Genomic DNA, 18483 nt, shown 5'->3' on the forward strand with positions numbered 1-18483 from the left:
GCCGACGAAGAAGAAGATCAGCTGCTGTTGAATGTACGTCATCTCCTTTATCCCCTGCGCCATGCTAACGAAATTACCCCGGAGGGTTATTTATAGTTAATTCTGTGGTGTTTTGTGCCGTTCCCGCTGAAGACAGCAGCTGCTGCCAGACGACCGCCTTCACCTGCAGCGGAGTGAAGGACGGAGCCTCGAAGTATCGCGGGATTCGCCTGTTCCGCAGCGAGATTTCTTCTTCCTGGTTAGCATAAGGTGCTAGCGGCTTAGCGCAGCCTGTAGACAGCTTTCTCCCCGGGTCGCTGTGTGGAAGAAAAGCTGTTTGTCGTCCTGAAATAACGCTGTGCTGGTACGTATGACGGGACATACACCGGTGGCTGTCGGAGGTAGTGGTTAGCCGGCTAAACCGTGCTGTTTGTGTGGATGTCGGTCTCCTGTTCGCAGAAAACACCGCGGATAGTCGTGATGCAGCAGGCGGAGAATGGCGGTGAGGAGGAGGCCACGGTAGACGTCCAGTTTACCGACTTACCAAACGCCCTGATCGCCTGCAAAGTGCCGGAGGATCTGTTCAATGGAGGCGGCTTGAAGGTGAGGACAAGAGGCTGTGTGGCTGTGTGGACCATGATGCTGCCTCTGGTGAAAGTGGGAGCGCTGCTCCTGGATTTATAAAATATATCCGACGGTTTCTGTGATCTTCCAGAGATCGCCCTCTCTCCTGGAGTTTGGTGTAAGACTGCGCAGGTCCACACACCTTCATGTCTCTGTGAGTGACAGCAGGTTTCTCCCGGTCATAAATCCTCTAGATGAAGGTAAAAGTGAAAGAGAAGATGAAGTACTGCTGTTGATTGACTGAGCTGTACATGCTCAGTTTTATCCTATGGAGCATGAAGATGACATAAGACACATGCCTCACTGGGAGGTTTCCAGTAATGTTCCCTTTGCACTTGCTGCCAGTCGAGTACAGTAGATCTGCTGAACAGTACAGCTGGAAACACATGACAAACACAAGGCCTCTCTACAGCCTTTGGCACATACAGGCATTCTGTCTACAGCAAAGATATGTCATTTAAAAATGTAGTGATGTCTCATCCTATCAGCTGGAACCAGCAGGGTCAGATATTACACCTCAGGACTTACTGTTAGTACCAACTGAAATGTGCCTGTCATAAAGCGTACAGCACAGGAAGGTTCGGACTGTAGAGGTTCTTTCTCTGGTTATCAGATATGTGTTGTTGTTGTACTGTTGTACTGAGGCAGGGCTCTTCTTCTGCAGCTGACAGTTAAGGTTTCACATGGGCTCCTTTGCAGGAAAAGCGTTGGTAAGGTATCAGAGAGATAACCGGCTCTATAACCTGGGATTTCTGGACAATAGCTAAACAAGCTTAAGTGACACTCAGTGATCACCAACACTGCAGCTGACTGCACTGAGCCTGTGAAGGGAAAGTGACAGTCGAGCACTGTGATACAGCTACAGTTAAGCTGTCAGGGTCACAGACTCATCTACTACCAGTCAGCGCTATGATGCACTTCTTCCTCTGAAGGTGCTGGCGACGCATCAGCTGCCTTCTCGACCTTTAGCTCACTGGTTCCCGGCAGAAGTGTTTAATTTTGAAGTGGTGTTTCCTGCTTCCTGTTGAGTCGAAGCTGTACAACATGCAGCTTTACAGTACAAGTAGCCTATCAGTGCCTGTGCTGTTGGTCACGTGACCCTCGCCTTGCAGGTCTGTTGATGGTGGCGATCGTTCCAGAGTCTTTGCAGCTTGTAGCAGGGACTCAACATGTTAATCCCACAGAATGAGCTTTACTTCAAATAACAAGACCAAGACAAAACAAACCAATAAAGTGATTTGTGCAGCAAAGCACTGAAGTTTGTAAAGTGTTGTGTTGCCCTTTTCAGACCTGTTTCCATGGCATTCTGTTAAAATAGTTAAAGTCTATTTACAGGAGTTGGGGAGTACGACTGCTGATATAAAACTTGTGTATAAAGGCTGCGGTGTCTCCAGAGGTGTCTCATTAATGTCCTCATGTGATGTCACTTGAGTCAGCATTGGCTGGATCTGAAAAGTGAATAAATCCTGGGTTTTGGAGGGAAGTGAGCTCTCCAGACCTCTGATGACCTCGCTGCTCCAGGCTACGTCAGCTGTCAACCACAACACACCCAAACCTCCAACAGAGCTGTTGGTGTTCAGCTGCATTGTGGGTACTGTAGGCATGACAGGTGAGAAGAATGTGTGGACTGAAAAGATGAAATCTGGTTCTGCTGCTCAGCTCCTCGACCATCTGGGAGGGAGTCTGACCTCTGAGGAGTGACGATCTTTGTTGTGTTTCTCTTTGTTTATCAAGATGGAGGGAGGTAACCCCGCCCCCACTTGAGCCCCCCCATGACGCCATAGAGCCGGGTGGAGGGACACTAATGAAATGTTAGTTCTGATGATTCATTACAGACATTTAGTTTTTATACTGGAACAGCCTCAGTAAATACAATAAACCACAATACATTCTGTGTGTGTGTGTGTGTGTGTGTGTGTGTGTGTGTATGGGGGGGGAATAACAGTCAGACAGTGGAAAAATCTTTTCTTCAGTGGAATGATCCTGTGGGAACTGACACATCACAGCTCACACACGCACACACACACACACACACACACACACACACACACACACACACACACACACACACACACACACACACACACACACACACAGACAGACAGACAGACAGATCACCAGGTAGATGCAGGCACAGGGCAGTGAGATGAGCCCGGCTTCATGCTGTTATAGGGGTCTGCTGACGGTGATGGAAAAGGGAGAACAGAGGAGAGGGGCGGAGGGCTCCTGGTTTCCTCTGCTCCCATGATCCTGCTGCAGAGGCCTGGGGGTCAGCTGACGGATCGGATGGCAGAATATTCCACTGAGCCTCTGGATGTTGTTGAAAACACTCTGCTGTTTTACTGCTGTGAAGGAATGAGTGTGCTTCAGAGGAACGAGCTCATGTTGAGTAAGGGGGCGGGGTCATGTGTAACCAGGAAACGCAGTGAGACTGACAGGTTCCACTGCTCTTCATCAGCATTAGGCTGTGATAGGTTTCTGTCTGGCAGGGCCACAGTTTCATGCTGAGTATTGTCTCCAAACATTCTTTAGTATTGAAACAAAACTTCCTGAAATCTCATTAAGAACAATGACAGTTGTGCTAATGAAGGTAACAGACAGTTATTACCATCAGTACATTTCACCACAGCTGGTACTTCTTTATGAGGACCCTGTATCCGCCCCCAGATGTTGGCTTTACATTGTGCCTGTATTGTTTGGCTGTAGATGCTCTATTGGTTATTGATAAGTGAAGCATATGGAAGAGGACATCTGAGAATATAATGTGTCAGGACAACAGGAGTCTTTTTTCAGATGGGTCTGTTCTCAGGAGTGAAGCAGGAAGTAGTTTCCATGTGACGTGAACGTGTTTTTACCAGCCTGCAGCAGGAGGCTGACGGCACTAATAAAGCAGCATGGAAGAACAGATTCAGGTCAGGGAAAACTGATGTAGGTCTGGAAAGTCAGGGAAGGCTCATGGACTTTTCCAGAAGCACACACCCAGTTCCAGCTGTGGATGATGTCATCAAGTGAGGCTAAAGACCACATCTCTGTCCCACTATTCTGATTAAACTTCCTCCAGACATGTTTAAACTCTGTAAAAAAAACTCTGCTATGATTAATGTGTTGTTTAACATGTTTTCACACATTAAAAAACTGCTCTGAAGCTCATCTACTCTGACTTCCTGACTGAGAAACCTGGATCAGGCCATGGCCCCGCCCACCACCTGCTGGCTCCAGGTGTCCAGGTGAAAGAGCAGAGAGGATGAAGATGTTAGAGGAGGAAACATCAGAGACTCAGCTTCATGTTGGAGCCTCAGTCAGACCCAGACTCAGATGAGGAGTCTGTTGAGACCAGAATCAGAGACTAGCAGACGGATCAGAACCATTAGCGTAGTTAGCATCTGTTATTTGTTTATGTTGTTTGTTAGCTTGTAACTGGCAGTGGCTGACACAGTGTTAGTGGTTGTGCTGATGCTAACTCTGGCTCTCTGTACTGACAAGGTTTCAGGTGTATTTAGCCCCGCCCCCTGTCCCCACAAGTTGACAGGATTGGTTCCTGAGGTTCTATGACGTATGAATCCCTGACTGTCTGAATCTGTCTTTATGAGACTGTCATTGGTTCAAGGTGGAAACATTCAGTCACGGTGTCGACTGATTATTTCACTCATCATGTGTTTATGATATAAAAACATCATGTGGACATGAACCAGGTGAAACAGCTGATTTTCATCAGAGGGGCTTTAAATGGAATATAGGGAAAGTAATGGACAGTGACATTGCGACACACCTCTGTGTAGATGTTGTTAGTTCCGTGACTGCAGCAAGAATACAGTGTGTGGTCACAGATTCCAGCACAGTTTATCTGACTGAGCTGATGAGAAATCTGAAGACTAACTTCACCAGGTCACCCACATCAGGCAAAGAGGTTTCAGGCCAAATGGAAAGTCTGAGTGGTTTTGTTTAACTGGACGTGCACTGACTCAGAGTTGGTGCTAACTTGTTGTTATTCTGACATTGTGCAGGCAGAGCAGGGAAAGGCACAGATGTGTCATCCTGCTCCAGTTTTCCTGCTCTGACAGGGAATTTTCTGAGAGCCACAGGGAAACAGTCGGTCAGTGGAATCGGACCTCTGGATCAACTGGGCTTGGTGGCAGGGGATGGTGTGACTGGAATTTAACATGAATCTGGAAAGAGAGGATGTAGTCTGTGTCATAGTGGTTAAAGACGTGGAAACTGAGGGGTGACTGAGACCACTGTAAATACAGAGCTGGTTAAAAAGGAGGGAAGTGGGACAAACTGACTGGAAAGACCCTGTGAGGACGAGGTCAGGGCTGGGAGACATGACCTCAAATCAGTGTCACAACTCTTTCAGCCTTGTACCGTGATTACGATTAATGAAGGGTCACTTCCCCACGTCATCAGTCTCTCTCTTTTTGAACCACGCTCACATCACGCTCCAGGTGTTACCACTGTGGGACCGGAGGTGGGACTGATGAGACCCAGTCTGTCTTCATTTCAGCCCGTCCACACGACAACACAAGTGTGGACATAGTTTGAGGCTCAGTGTTTGCGCTCGTCGTCTATATCACCGCCTTCGAGGTGGAGCCACCTGAACACGGGGACAGTCCCTGAAGGCAGCACTGGTCAAAGTCTGAACCGAATGAACCGACATGAGCAGGATTAAGTGGGTGAGAGGCTCTAAATGTGGGTTTTAAAAGGTGTTCAGAGAAGAGGAAAGCAGCTTCCTGGGTTGGAAGACTGTGCATTGGTGGTGAAGTCTAACACAACACTCATCTATTGTGACCATCACCTGTAACATTACAACTCTCCTTGAGGTCAGCGTGTGCTCCGTTCAAGACAAAGAGGAGCTGCTTCTTCATGACAGTCGAGTTCACTCACAACACGACCGCACACACTCAGGATCATCTCAGGATTCATCTTTAACACCCCCCACTCACAACTGTAAATCTGTGTGTCCCCAATAAAGACAACCTGTCCTCCTTTCACACACACTGTTGTTAGGGCTGGACGATATGGACCAAAATTCATATCTCGATATTTTTTAGCTGAATGGCGATATACGATATATATCTCGACATTTTTTTCCGTGTAATAACAAAGCAGACAGTCCTAGTTTGAAGCCACATGGGCCAGCCACTTTTAATAACATTCAGCAGCTGCACAGGATTAACATGCACATTAAATGGTGCAGAAAAAAAACAGCATATATTAAATTAAGAAACTTCTTGAATGAAATAAAAAAAACGCATCTTTCTCTTCCACATCTGCCACTTTAAATCCAAACCACCTCCAAATTACCGAGCCAGTTGTTTTTCTTTGCCAGTTCTTCGTCGTCCCCTGTGTCCGTTTTGCTCTTCTCCGTCTCCATCTCGTTTACGCCGCCATCCGTCTACTCAGTGTGCGGGGGGTGGGGGTGGGGCCATGTAGGTAGTGAAGAGGTGAGGGGTCGTGGCATGTGTTGTGAGGGGTGGGGCGTCATGGCATGCGCGTAGAGAGGCCGGGAGAAGCTGAGTTTGACAGTGATGAACTTACGTCTTGCTTTATGGCATAATAAGCGCTGTATCGATATAAACGATATGACATAATTCTCTGTTGCGCATGAAAAAATATCGATATAAATTAAAAACTCGACATATCGCCCAGCCCTAACTGTTGTCTCTACCTAATAACCTGTCCAGGTCAGAGCCAGTCACAGGAGGCTATTTTAACTTCCCTCTTGATCCATTCATGGATAGATCAGGCTGAATGGGTTTTCTGGACCTTAAATCACCTACATGGAAGAAAATGCTCCTTTTCTCACCTGTGCACTGCTTTTCATCCACAGTTGACCTTTGAGCTGTCAGTTCTCTAACAGCTACAGAAACCTGATGGCTGATTTCCTCAGTTTCTTAAAGAGGGAATGAAGATTTGTATGGAGTGAATGAGTCTCTGAACACCTCACCAATACTTGTCTGGATGAACCGACTAAGCTGCTAAGTATTTGGTTTGTCCCTCTTTTGCTTTAATGGTCCACTGAAGTGTCCACTAAACACACAATGGACCACACGAGACCAACACAAACAACTGACCACAACCCTCACCCACAGCTGGGACTGTGCTCAGTCGTCCTCAGTCTGGTCCCCTGTGCTCTGGTCTCATCTGTCTTTGTCTGAAGTCTCTTTCACCTGAACGCTGTGCACTGTGTCATCTCACCTGTGGGCGGAGCCTGTGTGTTCATAACGTTCATATTCAAGATGGACACAGGTTTTATCATCTGTTTAATCTTCAGTACAAAAGTGAAGAAGCATATTTCTCAATCTGAGAACCAGAGGGTTTGTTTATATGTGTACTAAGTGGAACTAATGCCTCAGAGAACCAGTGTGGCTCCGCCCCCACCAGTCTGCTCGCTCTCTATCAGCCTTTTCTGATTGGTTAGCTGAACCACAGCTTTGATCTCAGCTCTGAAAGAAGGGCATGATGCAATGAAACTACAGCAGGAGGCTGCTCTGTGGCAGGCAGTCAAGATGTTCACACCTGTGTGTGTGTGTGTGTGTGTGTGCGTGCGTGTGTGTGCGCGTGTGTGTGCATGCGTGCTGCCTGCCTCACTGTCAAGTGAGGGAATGGAAAAAATGGGAAGATGAAAAAAAAACAGCATGATGGAAAAAATGCAGGGCTGAGCATGCACACTCTCTCTCTCACACACACACACACACACACACACACACACACACACACACACACACACACACACACACACAGCTGCCACACCAGGCTGAGGTTGAGGTCTGGAGATGATTAGCACCTACACACACATACACACACACGGTAATGTTTAACATCAACAAACAACACTTAGATGAGAGCATCAGTTTCACTGTCGGGAGGCTCATCAGCGTTACACCACCTTATTTTCCACACACACATTTTCCATTCAGTGCACACACACACACACACACACACAAACACACACACAGACAGGACAGTGCTGCTCACTGTGCATTAACACTGCACTCAGAGGGCCACAGTGTGTTGACATGTTGCTCTAATAGTTTATGGGGGCCACGTTCCACCTGCCAGGTGTCACTGCCTGAACACAGCTGACACCTGCTGTGAGGTCACCGTGTCTGTGTGAGCTGTCACCTGAGAGCCAGAGGGTCCTGGGGCCACGCTCCGCCGAGGCCCTTAGTGTCTGAGTTGGTGTGTTGTGTCCACGTGAGTTCAGACTGAAAACCGTCAGTGTGTTAGCGAGTCACAGTTTTAATCTTGTTGTGGCTCCACGCCGACCACACTCAGAGCCGGAGGTGTATGTTCTCAGGTGGTCCATCTGTCCGTCCGTCCAGCCCGTTCCCGTGACCCTGATGTCTCTCTCAGATTTAATACAGACATTCACCTGAGGAACGGACTGGATTTTGGTGGTCAGAGGTCAAAGGTCAAGGTCGTGGTGACTCACAAAACATGTTTTTGGTCAAAACATGAACTTAAATGTCTGTGAGGATAAAATGAAATGATGACATGTTATATCCAGAAGGCCAAAGGTCAGCCTCACAGTGACATCATGATGTTCTTCAGAAACACCTGTGGCTGTACCTGAAGACAGAGGAGACTGTGACCACGAGGAGCTGATTGAAGTTTGTTCTGTGGACCCGGAGCCACTGAGAAATCTGTCCACCAGCTGTGGACTGTGGTCGACATCAGTGTTCATCACTGACTGAAAACAACCTGTGTGTGTGCACACTGTGTCAGTCTGACGTACAGTAACACAACATCGTGTGTCGGCTGTACTTTGAGGACCTGTCCCTTTAAGACACAGGGTCCACGGTAAAGACCAGAGTGTGTCCTCCTCTTCCTCACAGCCGAGGAAGGCTTCAGCTCTCACACAGGTGCAGATGTTGGTGAGCTGGCTGCACAACCTTGTTTTTCCAACTGCAGACTACACACACACACACACACACACACACACCCCTCCACTTCAAGCTCTCTGCTATTAATACCTCATAAAAGCATGTTATCAAACTGCATACTTTCCATGAGCTCCAGCCCCTCCCTCCTGCTTTTATCCCTTCATCCCTCCATCCTACATTCTTCCTACCAGCCGTGTCTCTTTCTCTCTTCACTCTTTTACCTCCTGTCTGTCAGCTGTTGTCTCCCTCTCTTTGTCCACATTTACTCAGACTGACGTCCTGCTCTCAGGAGTCAGCTGATAGGTCTTTGGTATGTGAGTGAAGTCAGGAGGTGAAAGGCTCATTGTCACATATTTTCCACTCAACAAAGGAGCTTTTTATCTGAGTTTTAAGGCGACAGAGCAGATCAGTGCTTTCTGTTGCTGTGTTGTGATGTCACTGTTTTCCAGTCACTGTGGCCGTCTTCATGTCTGATTAGTCAGCATCAGCTCGTATCTATCAGCAGAGAAAAAAAAAAACAGACTGTCCCACCCCTTCACACAGGTGATTGGCTGGCAGCGGATGAACAGATGAATGACACCAGGAAGAGGAGGAGGGTTGGATTGTGGGTAGTGCGTCATCGGCTGGCAGGGGCTCATTTAAGCGGCTGTGTAGCAGGAGGAGAGAGAGAAAGAGAGAGAGAAAGAGAGAGAGCGAGCTTAGAAGAGGCTGAATGACATTTGCAGCTCCACACCCAAATCTCTGGAAAATTCCATCAGTTTGCTGCAGAGTTTGCTCACTGAGGGAGGCAGGAAAACCAGCTCGATGTGGGATTTTATCTTTGTCAAGAGCTGCAGCGGGTGATGAGATAACCTTGGAGGCTGTGTGGACTGAGGGTCTCTAACACCGTGGTCGGGTCCACTGTGAAGACAGAAGAAGATCCATGTGCACGGAGCCAGATCTGGATCACAGCTGACCTGTTTCCTGTCAGGGAGCATCTATAACTTCCTGTTTGTCTGTCACCCTGGGGAAGGCAACGCTTTTCCGACCCCCCCGATTCCCCCCTTCCTCTTCATCAGTGTCACCGTCGTCTGCGTCGGCGTCCCGTTGCGCCCTGACCTCAGGTATCAGGTGGAGAAGGTTCCGGCTCCCAGGATCTCCCATCATGCACATAAAGACCACCAAGTGTAACCGCTTCTGCCTGGTCGCCTCAGTGACCAACCAGGAAGTGTTCTGCCGTCCTGAGGCGCAGGTAAGGGAGAGGTCTGCTCCTGGTGCTGCTGTGTTGAGTCTGTGTGTCGTCAGTGTGAATCATGTGACCATCACAGGGTCATTTGTACAGCCGTGAACGGGATGAGGGGAAAGTGTTGGGGATGTGGACAAACACGAGCACCTGAGGGTGGAGGTGTGTTGTGTGATAATGCGTCTTCCTCCTCTTCCTCCTCTTCCTCCTGTGACTCACAGTGCACAGTCAGTCCCTGCTGTTGTGTTGTAGGGGGGGCAACATGCTGACTGGTCCCTGCACGAGGATGACTGGTCAAAGCTATTTTTATCAGATCCTCAGTGTGGACTGCAGCACTACACTGTGTCCAGTTTATTAGGAACACCTGGCTCCTTCATCAAGCCTCTGAAACCGGTTCCAACAGGTTCAAGGAGGACTCACTTGGTGTTGCTGTGTTGAACACAAACAGGTGGATGCAGAGCAGAATTTACTGCGCTCTGTTCACATCATATCATATTCTACATGTCACATTTCTGCTCTTGTGTCTCGACCTATACTCAATAATATCACAATAATTAATTTTTTTTTGCTGCTGGGTCCGCCCCCCATTTCACTACTTCAAATAAAACTGCTGTTTAGTGCTTATACCTGAAACATAAGAGGATTTTGTTGGTCAAAGGTCAAGGTCACTGTGACCTCACAAAACACTTTTTAGCCATTACTCACGACTTCACACAGCAACTGTGACAAAATGTCACACACTTGGTTAATATTTGATCTGACTCTGGATAAACAGGAAGTGATCTGAGACTAGTCTGAGAGGTGGAGGGATACTTTGACAGCTTTGCGGGCTTTTAGACAACAGATTGGTCAGATGAGAGAAGCCCTCTCTCCCCTCACACCTCCTCTCCTCATGATCTTCATTCACTGAGTCAAGACATCATGAATGCATCATTGCCTCTAGGGGGCGCCGCACCAGAGCAACTCCACATCATTTTCTGTAAACTCACTTCTTTAGTGACCACGGTCCAATCTGGATCCAGACACCGTCCGACCTGGACCTGGACCTCTAACTTATACATGATACAGTATTATTACATTTTGAAGGAGCGTTTCTATTTTAACTGGTTGCTTTTCCAGCCTTTACAGCTCTGGTCACGTGACGCTGCTCAGCCAATCACTGCAACCCCATCAATGAGTGAGAGACGAAACATGGGAGAAATAAGTGGGATAATCAGAGGAGAAGGTGCAGGAGCTGAGAGGAGATGTGCTTTATTTTAGGATGCACATTTTTCTCTCTGTTATGTCTTACAGCTTAATCACGTGCCGCCAAAGTTTCTTTTTTTTTTTTACACCGTCACTGCTGCTGTTACCAAAGATTCTACAGTGCTATGTTGAGTCTTTGGCTGCTACTATTTTGACCCTTTGAGGCACCCTTAATTGTTGTTGAGCTGCCGAATTTGAATGAGCTGGAAAATGAAGATATAACTTACCCATAGCTGGTCTACGGATAAATAAATGATCAGACATCTTCATACTCACACGTAAGACATGCTAATGTTAGCGTCTAGTTCAGACAGACTGACGGTTACGTGTTGTCAAGCAAGAGAAAACAGCTCTGAAATGCAAAATGATAGAATTTTGATCATGTGATAAAACGTGTGATTAATCACGATTAAGAAAAAATGAATCGTTTGACAGCCCTAGTCTTTACACCTTTGATGTATCGAAGGCGTCACAGCGGCGGCTGAGGTGGAGAGAAGTCGTTCATAAACCCCGCCCTCCTGCGTCACGTGTCTCGTTGTGCACACACTGAGGTCAGCTGTGTCCTCAGCTGTCGCCTTCATTCCTCTCATTTAATTAGCTGCTGTAACAATAAGTGGTCGGCCACAGCTCTCCCTCCAGGATACACACACACACACACACACACACACACACACACACAGGCTGCAGGCTGTCTGATAACAGAATCTATTTTTATCAGTTGTCAGTCTGTGTCTGTGTGTCGCTGCCTCTGAACCACAGCTCGGTATTTTTAGATGAGAAAAGCTGAAGGGACCTGGATCTGGAGGAGCTGCTCCTCACTTCAGTCTCCTCCCCCTGTTCTCACCCCCCCTCTACCTCTCACCTTCCAGACCAGCTTTGAGGCCTTGTTCCGCTCGTTCGACCCCGAGGTGCAGTTCCAGTACTTCAGGTCTTTCCGGAGGGTCAGGATCAGCTTCAGTGACGCTCTGGCTGCAGCCGAGGCGAGACTGCGACTGCACAAGACCGACTTCAACGGCAAAGAGATGAGACTCTACTTTGCTCAGGTAAATTCTCCACCTGAGACCTGGGTTCAGTCAGACGCTGGGCTCACTGCCGTCCCTCAGCACCAGCTGGGGCCCCTCTCCCTTCACTAACTTCACCTCACACAGTTTCTGGGACCAGTTGTTAGTATGGAGGCCCAGAGAGATCAATGTCAGATAACAACGTTCAAGTCTGAAGTGACCATGTGAACATTTATTTCATCCTTTTATTCAGCTAAACAGTGCTAGCTACCTAGCCAGCTAACTAGCCTGGTTGTGGTGGATTATGCTAACAGCAGCAGTGTTCAGAGTTAGCTCAACAAGGTTGTGATTAAAGGTGTTTGGTTTCTCTCTAGACAGCAGCAGCTAGCTAACACTGCTAATACTTGCCTTCGATGCTGACTAATAATCAAGGATACCACCTAGCCTAGCCATTAGCCAGCTAGTTATGTAGTGTGCTAACACTTAAGCTAAAAGAGTAGAGCACAGTCACAGTGTCTGCACAGCAGCAGCCTCTGGTTGGATGATTGGCATTGTTGTTGCTTTAGCCAACAGATGCTAACAGATGCTAACTGGCAATATTCTTGAGCCTGGTGAGAGAGGCAGGGGCCATGTAATAATGACTGGTGACAGCATCACCGTCATCAATATTAAAACAATAATAAAAATGTCTATAATAGAATTAAAAAACATTAACAATCTGTTAAAGCAAAAATAAGTTGTGAAATAATACTTCAGAATAACGACTCGAGTTTCTTTTTATATTTTACACAACTGACTCATGTTACTGTTGATTTCAAAATGTCTGTCTCTTTATTTAACATTGAACAGTCTGGGGGGGCGGCTCCACATTTCTGGGCCCCATTGTTCACTGCTCCTTCTGCTGAGCTCACACCTGCTCCTCTGTCCTGTAGTCTGTTCATATAGGGAGTCCTCGGCTGGAGCCCCCCAAGCCAGAGAAGCAGTTCCTGATCTCCCCCCCTGCCTCCCCTCCTGTGGGCTGGGAACAGTCTCAGGACGCCACGCCAGTCATCAACTACGACCTGCTGTGTGCCATCTCCAAACTAGGACCAGGTAGGTCACACAGTACACATGGTGAGCGGACTGGACTCAGTCACCGGACTGATCTGGAGTTCAGTCTGAGCCGGGAGGCGGGCCGCCAACCTACCTGCTGAGCCACAACCCCGCCCCCTGACAGGCTCCTTTCAAGGCTCAGGTCAAAGCTCATGTACACAGTGAGAAGAGTCTGTGATTAAAGAAAGACTCTGATCAGCTTCAGATCCATCTCTGTCTCCATGGCAACCAGTCCAGCCCGCCCAGACGTCTGCTCAGTTCTCTCCTAGTGTTGAACTGCTAATGCTAACAGGTACTCTTAGCTTATTAATGCTCTCTGTGTGATTCGCAGGGGACAAGTACGAGCTCCACACCGCCACGCCCACCACCCCCAGCGTGGTGGTCCACGTCTGCGAGGACGAGCGCGGCGACAGCTCAGCCCCCGACGACAGCGACCAGGATGACAAGCCCCGCCCCCCGCGGCCCAAGATCATCCAGACGCGACGTCCCGACTACAGCCCCGGAGTGAAGCAGTGAGTGGCGGCACGGGGGACGGCGGCATGAGGACTGTGACATTCCATCCTGAGGTGACTGGTCAAGAGCTGAACACACTCTCTGAGCTGCGAGTGTTTTGGGGACGGTGGGAAGGCGTCGGCGGACGCTGTGATGTCCCGTAGACGGAGACAGAAAACATAGTGTCGAATGCTGCATTCATGTCCCATGGGAAAGACAGGAGATATGAACTTCCTAGTGGATCATATGTTGAGTTTAGCATCAGATGGAGCTGAAGGAAATATTAGTATAAAATAATTAAGACGACTGTAGTGATTCAGACTCCGCTGAAGTTTGTGTGAGGTGAAGCTGCTCCGGTGCAAATAAAGTCTGTACAAGAGCTTCAGACTGATGTGGACGTTATTCCCACACGACATGAATGCAGCATCCTCCTGAGAGGTCGTGTTTTCTCATCTAGAGTTTGGGACGTGAAGAAGGAAGTGATTCATACCTGTCCGCCTGCTGATCTGTGCCTCTGGCTCCAGCTTTTTCAGATCATTACCTGAGAGGTCACCTGGGCGCAGCTTCACCTTCGCACCTGTTTTATGGCGGATGAGACGTCGAGCTCGCCTCGCTCAGTTACAGACATGAGAACGTGACTGCAGAGTGAGAGGGCTGCTCCTCTGATGACTTCTAACAGTGTTATTTGTGGGTTCTTTCAGTTCCTGTGCTTTGGTTGTAGTTTAGAAGTGTTGCTGTTTGACATTTAACAGAGTTAAAATACTATGGCTTTATGAGGCTTTTATTTTGAATGTACTCGCACCAAGCTCTTCATCTGAGGGCGTCACCTTCATCGACCATGGTTTAAAAAAACAAAAAAACAAAAACAGGGCTAATGTTTTTAGTTCTGAGAGAAAAGTCTGCAAAGTAAATACAAGTGAAGCACTGTTATTCAACCTGTGGCCAGCGGCCCGGGGCCTGGTGCACTGTGATCGGTCCCCACTGATAAGAACGCTTGTGTGTTTTAAGGAGATGAGTGTGTTGCTTATAGTTAATGTCTTATTGTGATCATACAAGCGGTTTGCATGTGTAGCAGTTGTATGTTGGAAAATATGCACCAAAAGAGTGTGTGTGTGTGTGTGTGTGTGTGTGTGTGTGTGTGTACTTGTACTTGCTACATAGTAAAGACCAAAAAAAGTGTTTTACTGACAGAGTGAGGACATTTTGGGAAAGTGAGGACATTTTGGCCGGTCCTCACTTTTTGAGATACCTTCAAATCACATGTTGAGGGTTAAGACTTGGTTTTCGAGTTATGGTTAGAATTAGGTTTAGGTTAAGGTCAGGGTCAGGGTTAGGGTTAGGCACTCAGGTGTGATGGTTAAGGTTAGGGTAAGGGGTTAGGGAATGCATTATGTCAATGAGTGTCCTCACAAAGATGGAAGTACAAGTATGTGTGTGTGTGTACAGATGCTGATTGAAACTGCTCCCTCTAGTGTTACATCACAGTCACAGACCCTCACCATGCTGACAATATGATACTGTTACACACCCTCTTCTTGTGTCTCTGTCTGTCTGTGTGTGTGTGTGTGTGTGTGTGTGTGTGCGTGTGTGTGTGTGTGTGCTGTTGAATGTGTGTGTCCTCTCACCTGTAGCTTCATCAGTTTCAGGCTCAGTCGGGTTCACACTGTGTGAGGCCTCCTGACGTCCAGCCTCTGCTCTCAGCTTCAGTGCTGGTGAATCTGAGGCAGGGGCTTCACTGTGACATCATTACATACCGTCCAGGCTCTGAAGCGCTGCGGGGGCCCTCACTTAAAAAGTAGTCTTCGGGGCCCGGCCGCACCAGCTGGTCTTTACAAATCCAGGTCCTGACTGCTCAGTCAGTCTGTAGAATAAGTTTGTGACTGTTTAGTGTTGAGTGTGTTTGCTTGTGTTTTCACTCAGTCTGATTCTCTGTCTCCATCACATTTACAGTTATCATGAGCTGATGATGTAAAGACAGGAAGTCCTGGAGCTGCCGAGTGTCTTGGTCGGCTCTGTTTCCTGCAGTGATGTGTCACACAGATCATCACACAGCTCCTTTTGTTCAGCTTTAATTTGCAGACAGTTTTAGGCCTGATTTGACAGACGGGTGCCCGGAGGTCCAGTAACGGCTCAGCTCAGTTCACAGGATCTGTCCCACAGTTCAAACCCTCTGTCATCGCTCTACACTGGACTTCACCTTTCTTTCCGTCTAAAAGCTCACTTGTTGTAAAATCTATACATGAGGTGATTGTCTTGTCTAAAGTCGTTACTATGGAAACAGGCTGGTGACTTTACGCCTGCTCCTGACTTGCTGTCAGATTTACCAGCGGTGTTAGTGAGAGGAAAGGCTAAACTTAACGCCAAGTTACGACAGACTGAAGACCAGTTGGAGCCGCCGGCCCCGGGCCTTTATTTTTCAGCCGATGTTGTTTGCATGATGCGTTTGACTAAAAACTACATTTGTACTCGATACGGACGCAGTTACTCAGAGCAGGAGCAACCGGGGGGTAGGAGACCCTGTTCAGCTTCCAGCCAGAGAAAGTTGTCTCACGTCAGAGGTTCTACCTGCTGCTTTAACAAATGTCAGAAACTACACAGTTTCCTGTGGTCGACGGATCTGGGTCTGGATCCTGCTGCTGTGCAGGTCCAGTTTCACCAGTAGAACACTGATTGAAAACAATGAGTGAAGGTCAGCATCAGACCCTGAGGGCTCATCACACTGTGTTTGACTGGAGCTTTATCTTCAGCTGTTCCTGCAGCCAGTAGCAGTACTGTCTGTTGTCTCCAAGACGTTTTATTTTGGCAGTAGCCTCTCGTCGTGCATCATGTCCTAACTCAACCTGTTGAAATGTTTCGATGTGTTTTAGTGGTGAAGCTTGAAACTGTGTTTCCTACAGCTGCTTTGACTCCGGCCGATGCAGAGTGTTAGCTTGAAGCCGCACTGTGAAACATGACACACGGCCAGCAGCTCAGCTGTCACATCAAACAACTGGAGTTCTGTCAGTTCAGCTACTTTTGTACAACTGCTGTTCAAAGTTCATTTATATTCAGATAAACCAATGAACATTACTGAGTTTCCATGAATAAAGATTGAACATCAAACCTCACGTCTGCTGTTTGTTCTTTCACATCAAGTCAAATCAAATGATGTAACATGAATTGTCTGCTGCGCTCAAGCTCCACTTACTGCTTTACCTCCAGAGCTTTCGACCACAAGCTATTGCCTCATGGTTTTGGTTCAGAAAGAGAAACTGAGAAGAACCGGCTCTCATCTGTTGATGATGATCACAACATGTGGCTGAGAGCTCTGCATGAAATGTGCTAAGTGCCCCTTGACGAAAGAAGTTAAAGAATGAAGTGAATCACCACAGTCTTTAAAATACTTTAAATGGTGTATCCAGAGTGTGTCACTTGTTTCAATGAGATGTTTGTACCTTTCAGATATTTATTTAGAAAATCTGCTTTATTTCATATTTCATTGCACTTGAGTATTTTATGAGACCATTTGCATTTCTGTCTGAGTCAGGTCAGAGCCTGTTCTGTCCTCATGTCCAGACATGAAGCAGCAGCAGCCCCTCCTGCTGTTCAAAGACAGTCTCCATCTCCCGACTCACCATAGAGCGATCTGTTGTTCCACATGTATTCACCATAAATCGACCTGTGTGCCTTCAGCAGGCTGAATGTGTCTCCCATGTTTTCCCACTGACCCAGACCTGAGAGGTTTCACAGCACTACAACAACATCCTGCTCCTCAGGTCACACACTCAGGTGAATGTGCTGCCTCCTGCTCAGCTCAGCAGCAGACACTAAAAAAGGTGAATTCATCACCCAGGAAGCAGTTTCAGCAAAAGCTCCACCGGAGGCAGGTGTTCTTTATGACCTGCCTCCACAGCACCTGCCTCCACTGTTTGACCAGAGAACACACGAGTGAACGTCTGCACGGTGGTGTCGGACCGAATCAGAGTTGATGTCGCAGGATCCAGGCTGAGGTTCCACCACAGGAAGCAGGATAAACTGAAAGCATCATCTCTGGTCCCAAAGGTGAGTTTTACTTCACTTTATTTAGTTTGAAGAAACACAGCTGATCAGACATGCATGCTTCAAGTTTTTATTGATTGGAAGTGGGTCCAGCGATGTACGTCCTGGTCCAGGTGGGGGCTTATTTGTTGCAGCCATCCCAGTTGCAGCAGCTGACCTTCAGACCCTGAGTGAGGCCCAGCTTCAGACACTCCACCATCTTGAAGCAGGACTTGTGGAAAGTGTTCTCTGCAGAACCGGATCAGAACATTTAAGACTTATTCTTTGTTTGAAAGGTTCTTCAGCTTTTACAGCACAGTGTGTTTGTAAATGTGCTGCAGCCAGAGGTCTGTGAAACGAACATAAACTGGTTGAATTCTGTCTTTGGTTTGTCTGTGACAGTACTGACCGTAGGGGGCGGGGTAGGTAATTTTGGCGCAGGTGTCCATCTCTGGGGGGCAGGTCTCCAGGGTCTCCACACAGTCTGGAGTGTCGGGAGCCTCACGGACACAGTTGTGACACTGCAGGGCCTCACCTGTGACACATGGAGACAAACAGCACAGGCTGGAGACTGCAGACAGGTCATCCACAGCTAAAACCGCCCCAGTGATTCATGGGTATTTACCGTAGGTGACGGCCACAAGGAGCAGGAGAGCAAGAGCAAAGACCTTCATTTTGTCTGTTTCTTCTTCTGCAGGAGAAATAAATCACACACACACACAGCCTGTTCAGTTGTGTGACTTCATTCTCTGTTAGTTGTTATTTCATGTGTAAAGTCACAGTGGCCACTTACCCTCTGAACCTGTGCAGGTGCTGTGTACCTGTCCTGTGCCTCCCCCCTCCTCTTATACCACAGCACATCACTGATAACGGTCAGAACTGTGGGAAAAGTCCAGGCTGCAGAACCGTCTGTTCCCGGAGCAGCGAT

General features: G+C 47.9%; 2 protein-coding genes across 6 annotated transcripts in view; one reads left to right on the top strand and one right to left on the bottom strand.

Annotated features, from left to right (window-relative positions):
• The first annotated feature begins 18 nt into the window (after positions 1-18).
• Positions 19-16645, top strand: LOC139609489 (calcipressin-1-like). 4 transcript variants are annotated; one of them, XR_011685232.1, is made up of 6 exons: positions 19-343; positions 439-582; positions 11823-11996; positions 12887-13046; positions 13378-14664; positions 14953-16645. XR_011685232.1 is itself a non-coding variant. In XM_071464163.1 (5 exons), exons 2-5 carry the CDS (start codon positions 460-462, stop codon positions 13560-13562), a joined length of 642 nt encoding a protein of 213 aa, XP_071320264.1. In that variant the 5' UTR covers positions 19-343; positions 439-459; the 3' UTR covers positions 13563-16645. The 4 variants fall into 4 exon arrangements, 2 of the variants coding, with proteins under 2 accessions (XP_071320264.1, XP_071320265.1); XR_011685233.1 differs by having other exon boundaries at positions 66-343; positions 13378-13612; positions 14063-16645; XM_071464163.1 differs by having other exon boundaries at positions 13378-16645.
• Positions 16646-17580: 935 nt separating this feature from the next.
• Positions 17581-18483, bottom strand: part of LOC139609388 (CD59B glycoprotein-like) — a 225759-nt gene continuing 224856 nt past the window's right edge. Inside the window, exons 1-4 of one of the 2 annotated variants that reach the window (XM_071463855.1) lie at positions 18349-18435; positions 18181-18246; positions 17965-18090; positions 17581-17804 (exon numbers count right to left, since the gene is read on the bottom strand). In XM_071463855.1, the coding sequence (XP_071319956.1) occupies positions 17698-17804; positions 17965-18090; positions 18181-18229 (282 nt within the window). In that variant the 5' untranslated portion in view covers positions 18230-18246; positions 18349-18435 and the 3' untranslated portion in view covers positions 17581-17697. Of the gene's footprint in view, positions 17805-17964; positions 18091-18180; positions 18247-18348; positions 18436-18483 lie in introns of those variants that run through there. The other variant, XM_071463856.1, reaches the window with a different exon arrangement.

This window comes from Trachinotus anak, unplaced genomic scaffold, assembly GCF_046630095.1.
Source record: "Trachinotus anak isolate AG129_WGS33_773 ecotype Australia unplaced genomic scaffold, CSIRO_AGI_Tana_v1 ptg000026l, whole genome shotgun sequence".
In the NCBI taxonomy this organism is placed as follows: Eukaryota; Metazoa; Chordata; class Actinopteri; order Carangiformes; family Carangidae; genus Trachinotus; species Trachinotus anak.

What these genes read in the sequence shown, in the direction of transcription:
- LOC139609489 (XM_071464163.1), top strand. Translation starts at nt 460, where the DNA reads ATGCAGCAGGCGGAGAATGGCGGTGAGGAGGAGGCCACGGTAGACGTC. An exon ending in TGAGACTCTACTTTGCTCAG is followed by an intron (nt 11,997 to 12,886) that starts GTAAATTCTCCA and finishes TCTGTCCTGTAG; the next exon opens with TCTGTTCATATAGGGAGTCC. An exon ending in CATCTCCAAACTAGGACCAG is followed by an intron (nt 13,047 to 13,377) that starts GTAGGTCACACA and finishes TGTGATTCGCAG; the next exon opens with GGGACAAGTACGAGCTCCAC.